Source organism: Aspergillus sydowii (genome assembly GCF_001890705.1).
Source record: "Aspergillus sydowii CBS 593.65 unplaced genomic scaffold ASPSYscaffold_22, whole genome shotgun sequence".
Classification (NCBI taxonomy): domain Eukaryota; kingdom Fungi; phylum Ascomycota; class Eurotiomycetes; order Eurotiales; family Aspergillaceae; genus Aspergillus; species Aspergillus sydowii.
The window spans coordinates 145,975-152,840 of NW_024467880.1; the positions used below are offsets into that span (position 1 = coordinate 145,975).

The 6,866-nt window shown below is 48.6% G+C and overlaps 4 protein-coding genes across 4 annotated transcripts; 3 read left to right on the forward strand and 1 right to left on the reverse strand.

The window, feature by feature from the left end:
- The first annotated feature begins 314 nt into the window (after nt 1-314).
- On the forward strand, nt 315-650 carry ASPSYDRAFT_52194 (uncharacterized protein). The gene has a single exon (XM_040848444.1). It carries the CDS (start codon nt 346-348, stop codon nt 604-606), a length of 261 nt encoding a protein of 86 aa, XP_040696088.1. The 5' UTR covers nt 315-345; the 3' UTR covers nt 607-650.
- Nucleotides 651-2,103: 1,453 nt separating this feature from the next.
- Nucleotides 2,104-2,837, forward strand: ASPSYDRAFT_711744 (PLAC8 family protein). Its single transcript, XM_040850560.1, has 3 exons — nt 2,104-2,326; nt 2,379-2,467; nt 2,511-2,837. The coding sequence occupies exons 1-3, from the start codon at nt 2,263-2,265 to the stop codon at nt 2,778-2,780; spliced, it is 423 nt and encodes a 140-aa protein (XP_040696089.1). The 5' UTR covers nt 2,104-2,262; the 3' UTR covers nt 2,781-2,837.
- A 492-nt stretch (nt 2,838-3,329) lies between these two features.
- ASPSYDRAFT_52195 (uncharacterized protein) lies at nt 3,330-4,660 on the forward strand. The gene is made up of 2 exons (XM_040848445.1): nt 3,330-4,234; nt 4,296-4,660. Exons 1-2 carry the CDS (start codon nt 3,394-3,396, stop codon nt 4,454-4,456), a joined length of 1,002 nt encoding a protein of 333 aa, XP_040696090.1. The 5' UTR covers nt 3,330-3,393; the 3' UTR covers nt 4,457-4,660.
- ASPSYDRAFT_711747 (uncharacterized protein) lies at nt 4,505-4,836 on the reverse strand. The gene has a single exon (XM_040850561.1). The coding sequence runs from the start codon at nt 4,742-4,744 to the stop codon at nt 4,553-4,555; it is 192 nt and encodes a 63-aa protein (XP_040696091.1). The 5' UTR covers nt 4,745-4,836; the 3' UTR covers nt 4,505-4,552.
- Nucleotides 4,837-6,866: the final 2,030 nt, after the last annotated feature.

The following is a 6,866-nucleotide window of genomic DNA, read 5'->3' on the forward strand; positions in this document are numbered from 1 at the left end:
CGGGCCGGATTCTCTGGGGTCAACATCAAGTTAATGAACGTTTCTAAACTGGAAACAGAGCATAGAAATGGGAGGCCTNGGGTATAGTCCGCCCACCTTATAGTACACACGAGGTTCACAGGAGCGAGCGAGTTCCTAGGAATATAGCGATTGCTCTTAGGGCCTACAGACACGGTCCCAAGGAGCTGTGCGCTCCTACGAAATGCAGAGGAGTTCTTGTGTTTCCCAAGTTCCCTGACGCCTGCCCCGGATAGATAATGGATTGGATATAAATGAGACATTTCCCCTGCTGCTGCATCCTCCGGGTAACATCGGCTTCGAGACTGACTACTCGAGCTTCCCATCATGCCTCGCTTGTGCATTCCTCTCACCCTGATCAACCCGCTGCACTGTGAAAGGTGTATTGCTTCCTTACCCCACGGAGGTGTATGCCCGGAGTCGATTGACTTCAGCAAGCGGGTCTCCGCACACATGGAGCTGGTCTTGTCGAAAGAGGAGTCAAAGGCGGAAACCCGGGAAAGAAACCTTTGGAACATAGCCAAATTGATGATATGCAACAATCACGAAAACCGGTTGCAAGAGGTTCGCAGAATCACTTGTCTGTAGGAAAAGCAAGCAGCACAGCAATCCAACGCTATCATACATTCCCCCGCCTGCACAGAAGTTCCGACATACAAGCAGTCTCCACAATCGCAGATATCTTTCGAGGGTGGAAAGATGCGCCAGATAATAGGCATCTAAATCTCGATGTTGTGATCGTACTTGGTTCAAAGGCTACATGCATAAGTAAGAGACTACAGATCTATAGGTTTTCGGCGTTCTACTCCATCGCATTGACTCATTAGTGCTAAGGCGTTGGGCACACGATCACCGGGAGGCCACTACCATTGACCAAAGACCTCCTGCAACATGTGCCCGGTTCAAATTTGGGGAGTGTCCTTGGGTGTTTGCAGAGGTCAATACGGTGGCAGTCCTCTTGAATACCATGGCGCCTATCCAGCTTGAGATGCTATGGAGACGGCAAACCGAGCAAATGTTATTTGTGTTATTCCGATATATACCGTAAATAATGCCGCCATGGAGCGGGGGCTCCCTCCGGTATGGAGCATGTTGTTACTGTTTACCTGTTATAGATACGGAGGTTATAAACCGGCCATGAAAGCGTGATTTTTCTGAGCATAACCCGGGCAACTATCTGGAGCGACTAGAGAGACTACTCGTGAAATAGCGCAGCCTTGATTGTCGGGAGTGTCAGCAGATGTCACTTTTGCCTGGTCTATCCTCTACGAATCCCGTAATATACACGGGCCCTGGATGTCGAATAGATACCCGATCACGAAGTTTGTTCGAGACAGTGGAGTTGAACGTTCATGGCCTCTCCGCGTGCGGAAAGTAGTCGCGTAGGGCACTGTAGTACTGGGCAGATAGCGGACGAATGACTGTCCGAAATTTTCATAGTCGAAGAGCGAACGCCACATGGTGAACCACAACACCTTCGCTCTCCCGAAACCCTCGTCTCCTTCCCTAATGCCCACGCCCTTGCCAGCCGGCGTACAAACGTTCACCACCGCTTGCGACTAAATACAACGCCCGTCATCAGGACTCTTCTTGTGGAGAAGATCAGGGTGCACTAACCCTCAGGAGCAGCCCGCTTTCTTGTAGCGCACCTTGAAGCCGCATAGTTATATATATTAGGCTTGATTGATGTCCTCAACAAAGGATCGCCGGCGTCTCGTAGCGGCTAGCAGTGAAGACGAGGCTTTCCTCTGTCAGACAGAAATGTAAAATGATAAGGTAGTCGAGAATGTGCGATGTAGACGCATTCCTTCTTTTTCATCGACCAGATCTTTAACTAGGGGAGAGGCCATGGAATCTCATGTAGATACCCGGGAATATGCATCGACCGACTACGCATTTTTCCCTTCGCTGGTCTTTTATGGCGCCCAGCTTTGCCTTTAAGTGTTCTAGTTACCTGACTGGTGTATTTTAGAAAAGCCGAACGCCTCGGTTGACCGGTGAACATACGTCCTCGTATTGTTGTAGGATAGTAATCTACGAGGAATAGGGGAGTCTCTCCGCAGCAGAGATGCACAATATTTCCTATATAAGCATTGTGGAACGCTTGCTTTAGCTTTTGGGTCACTATCGAACTGATGAAGACATCCCAGTTGGCAGATGTCTTTCGGAACTTGCTGTTCTANCTCTTTACTTATCAAGTTGTACTGAAATATAACGCGACATACCATTCCATACCCCTCAACGATGGCTCCACGAAGAAACTCATGGGATCGTGGGCTGTTCCACTGCTTCAATTCTGGCAGTACCTGTGAGTCTTGCCTTCAATGTCAGGGACTGACCGATTACCAACTCCACATTAGGTCTCAGCGCGACGTTCGTCCCATGCTGTCTCTTCAATCGTATTGGGACTCGATTTCGGAACCAGGAGGTGAAGAGCTGTGGTGAGGATGTAGGTACTCCATTCTTTCACTGGCCATGGCTAACTTCAACAGTGTTGTGTCTACTCGGGTGGCTGCTGTCTTGGCATTTCATGTGTACCACTATGCTTTCGACGGCGTGCGGTCAGGAAACAACTTGGACTGGATGGAAACTGTTGTGGGGATATCATGGCATCGCTGTGCTGCTCTTGCTGTGTTTTAACCCAATTGGACCACGAAACGAGACGCACAGCTGCTACTTCGCCAGACGAATACCAATCACCCGCTAAGATGGTCTATACCGGCAACCAAACAGGGAACCACTCAATTGAAGCCAGGGGGTAAATCTTATAAAAGATATTTATTAGCAAGGCTGGCTCTGTTCTCAATACTGGGATAATAGGGTTAAGAAATCTGATAGTGCTAGATAAGGGGCCACGATGGCCTGAGCGGCGGTACCTAGACAATGTGGTTATGTAGTGAGGCTGCGCCTCGCCTTGGCCCGTTTGCCCTGGGTGAAATGCAACAATACGACACTCTGTTATTGACTGCTACCACTTTGTTTCTGATTACCGACATCTGGTTTCCCTCTACACACCTACCCCGCCCATAGAATGATAGCATCTTTGTTGTGTAGGAGTCGCTTAATTTGAACGACGCGATGAACATGAGCAATTCAGTAATCCAAACTAGAGTGGGATAAGACTGATAGTGACAAACAATTGGCCTTCTCATGCTCAGCCTTGTTCGCAGGGTATTGAATACCTCAAGGAGTAAGGTAGCCTCTTATCGCCGCAGCCTGGCAATGCCTAGAACTTGGTAAACCTCAATAGTATAAAAGCCGCCTGTTCTTCTTTGATCTAATCTGTTCCCATCACTATATACGTTCATTTACTGGAGGTCCCTGTCCATTTATATCTTCTATACTGACATTATAACACGCAGTTTTTCATTCATAATGCCTGGTCTATACCTTGAGCCCGTCACAACCCATTTCGCCCTCCCATTTGACCCTAATCCACACCACCGACAACATACGCCCCTTTTCAATTACAATTTCACACCGAGATACTTATATCGTCTTGCTGCTCCCCAGACCGCGGGTTCAACCACGACCTCAACCGTTGTCCCTCCGACTGTGACCCATCAAACCGATATCTTTCATCTCCCGACTCAGAAAGCAGCTACCCTTCTCCTCAACCATCTCCTATGGGAGCGCGGCTACGAGAATGGCTGTAACCTCGTGAGTTGGACTAGCTCTCTTCTATTCGCCCTCCAATACGCACTCCGCCACCGGAAGGACGGCAACGACATTAACCAAATCCAGCTTATAATCCTAGACACCACTCTCTTCCCAAGAGGCACCTTTATGCAGGACATGGAAGTAATGCGCTCATTCGCCGACAGTGACCGACGACTCCGGAAATTCGTCGAGTTCCACGAATCAGAGTACTATTTCGGCGAGTATATAGCCCAAGGAAGACTTTCGATCCAGGACCGGTGTGTATGCACCTCCTTGCAGAAGATGATTGACCTGGGCCTTTTCCAGCTGCAGCCACTACTTGCAGATCAGGCCCAGTGGCAATGGTGGCCGAAACGAGTATTGGCATTCCGTGAGCAGTTTACCAGTGGGAAACTAGTGCCTACTCCGGATTCCCATGTTGAAATTGCAGCCGATATCGCCGGGCAATGTTTTGGCGGACAGTGGGCTGTCCCTACGGCGATTATGCTCCTGGCATTGTTGCCACGTAAGGTAGATGCTATGTCTCTTATGGAGGGCTTCAAAACCCGATTCACTGGTAAGCCTACATCTAACTTTAACTGCGGCTGAAATGCGGGCTCATAATCAAATCTACACAGCTGCGGCAATTAGGCGTGCCCGGTTGGATCATACGAAGGTGGTTAGCACACGTCTTCCTGAGGTTGGCCAGTTTCTGGATCTTCTCCAGTCTGTTCAGCGTAATTGCGTGGAGTCCGAGTGTAATGGTCTCGCTGCCCACGTCCAGGGACTCCATGTCTGAAGCCGAAGGCGCAATGGGGGCTTGATTCTCGGCTTTCCAGGCGTTGCAGCCTTCGACAACCTAACCTTGCTTACATTCTCCATTGAAACGGAGTTCCTACCTGCTTGGTCCTCTTTTGGGTTTCGAGATTGACTTACACTTCGGCTTTTTCGTTGTTCTTGTGATCAAAACGTCCAGGTGTAGATGGCTATCCATGATGTGAACTTGTAAATAGTCCGCATGGGAAGCCTTCCAACTAGATTGACAACATTGTTTCTCGTTAAAATGATATTTAGTAATTTGAATCATTCGTTAAAAATATCGTATTGTCTTTTCCTTCGGCCCTGCGCTAGAAACCCACCTCTGATGCGCGTTCGAGTCCCTTCCTCATGTATCCCTTATGTAAGTCAATGATACGATCACCATTCTTTATTGAGACAAAATTGGGAGTTGAAGTGGATCCTAGTAATTGCTATCATGGTCATTAGCCACATTAAACCTTCGCAACACATTCATTGATTAGGGGACTGACACAAAAAGAAAAGAAAAGAAAAGAAAAAAACTCCAGCGAGGCGAGCAAATAGACATTAGGAGAAGACCAAAGATCATACAGTATCACTACCGGTGAATAATGGGAAAGTGGTCTCTCCGTGGGTGGATGACTTTGCGGGTAAAACATCCAAGTAATAGGGCTTGGTCATAGACATGACAATTTGGGCAAACGCCTTCGTCTTCGCGACCATAAGGGCAAGTTAATTACCCGCTCTCTCTCCAATGTGCGTTTCATGACCGGACCAATAAAGGCGGGGCGAGCATTCGTATGACCGAATTGGAATACCTCGGCGAGAGAAAAATTGACCACGCAGCCACACTATTGTTGGTGAGCTGACAACTTTGTTCATTCACTCCGTTTTGCTCAGAGACGGTGACTTTTGCGTTCGGAATTCCTAGTGCTAGGGCTCACAGGCATGCAATGCGATTATGTGATTTTCCCGGTCATTATTTCGCTTTCCTGGATGAGCCAGTGCAGTTCATCCATGTCTGTCTATACTCGGGTAAGAGGTGCCCCATCACTAGTGAGAATCCGGTGCCCTCAGAAAGGGCTGGTCTGCCTGAAATTATTAACTTTGGCCAACAACAGTTGCTCCTGATGCTCAGCCGGGTACTGGAAGGAAAATACCCGCCATTTTCACCGTTGTAGACCCTTCTTGCTCTCAGTCCGTCAATTCCGCGTCAGCCTTCCTACATCAAAGCTGGAAAACAACTTCTTCCGCCTCGGCGCGACCAGAAAAGAGGAATCCACTGGAGGACCTGCGGCCTGGAGACAAGTCTATGCGANAATGCCAGCAGAGAATATCCTAGGACCTTTCTTCCTGTGCTTAAGATGCCCCATACACCATCCTTGTGACTAATACTTGATCGTGCAAGCCTGCCCAAGTGGACTAATCTAATGCGTAACGGGCTAAAACCAATGTCTTTTTGGAGAGGTCATGGNGATAACCGAGCGATCTTCTGCTTCAGAAGGACAGTTCCCTTTTAGTTATTTGAGGGTGGTTCACTAACGCGCGGTCTCTCGCAACGACCGCTTCACCACCAAGCCGCATTCACAGCTTACATGCTGAANCAGACAACCCGTTAATTTGCGATTGCATAGACTTCAATTTAATCCGAGTCCAGCAACTCTCAGTCTTTTGATGCATGGAAGGACATTCAAATCACAACGCCCGCAAGTTTAGTGGTGCTGAAACTGTCTTCCTCTCTTTCACTCTCCTGTAATTCCCGCTTTGCTCTGCACCCTAAGGGATCAGAAAAGTGACTCGGCGCAGGGCAGACTCGATGTGTATGACTCCGATCATTTATATTCTGAGCCGGCGCAACCGGCATAACGACAGTCTCTGTTCTTCTTTACAGTAGTACAACGCCCTGCTTCATATTAGACAAGTTTTTATCAGGGTTAGAAAGAAAGTCCGAAAAGCGATACCTTTTCCTGTATGAGTCATGCGACTTCGATCCGCAATCATTTCACTCGTTATTCTGGCCAGCTATGTCGCCCAGGGACACTCTCTCCGTCGCGACGGTGTCGCCACCAATGAGGCGGAAACATATCAGAAAGGATACCGATCCGTGGCATACTTTGTGAACTGGGTACGTTCACCTAACGCCGCTGAGAAAATGCCCACTTATGTATCTTCCCTAGGCAATCTACGGTCGTCGATACAACCCTCAGGATCTCCCGGTTGATAACCTCACCCACGTCCTCTATGCCTTTGCCAATGTGCGACCGGAAACGGGCGAAGTCTACCTCTCTGATCCCTATGCGGATTTAGAGAAACATTACCCTACCGATNCATGGTCCGATACCGGCAGCAACGTCTACGGCTGTATCAAGCAGATCTATCTGCTGAAGAAACGGAATCGGAACCTGAAGGTC

Excerpts from the sequence above, each read along its gene's own strand:
- ASPSYDRAFT_52194 (XM_040848444.1), top strand. The coding sequence starts at position 346 with ATGCCTCGCTTGTGCATTCCTCTCACCCTGATCAACCCGCTGCACTGT.
- ASPSYDRAFT_711744 (XM_040850560.1), top strand. The coding sequence starts at position 2,263 with ATGGCTCCACGAAGAAACTCATGGGATCGTGGGCTGTTCCACTGCTTC. Across the intron at positions 2,327-2,378 it reads CTTCAATTCTGGCAGTACCT|GTCTCAGCGCGACGTTCGTC; the intron begins GTGAGTCTTGCC and ends ACTCCACATTAG. Across the intron at positions 2,468-2,510 it reads TGAAGAGCTGTGGTGAGGAT|TGTTGTGTCTACTCGGGTGG; the intron begins GTAGGTACTCCA and ends TAACTTCAACAG.
- ASPSYDRAFT_52195 (XM_040848445.1), top strand. The coding sequence starts at position 3,394 with ATGCCTGGTCTATACCTTGAGCCCGTCACAACCCATTTCGCCCTCCCA. Across the intron at positions 4,235-4,295 it reads CTTCAAAACCCGATTCACTG|CTGCGGCAATTAGGCGTGCC; the intron begins GTAAGCCTACAT and ends AAATCTACACAG.
- ASPSYDRAFT_711747 (XM_040850561.1), bottom strand. The coding sequence starts at position 4,744 with ATGATTCAAATTACTAAATATCATTTTAACGAGAAACAATGTTGTCAA.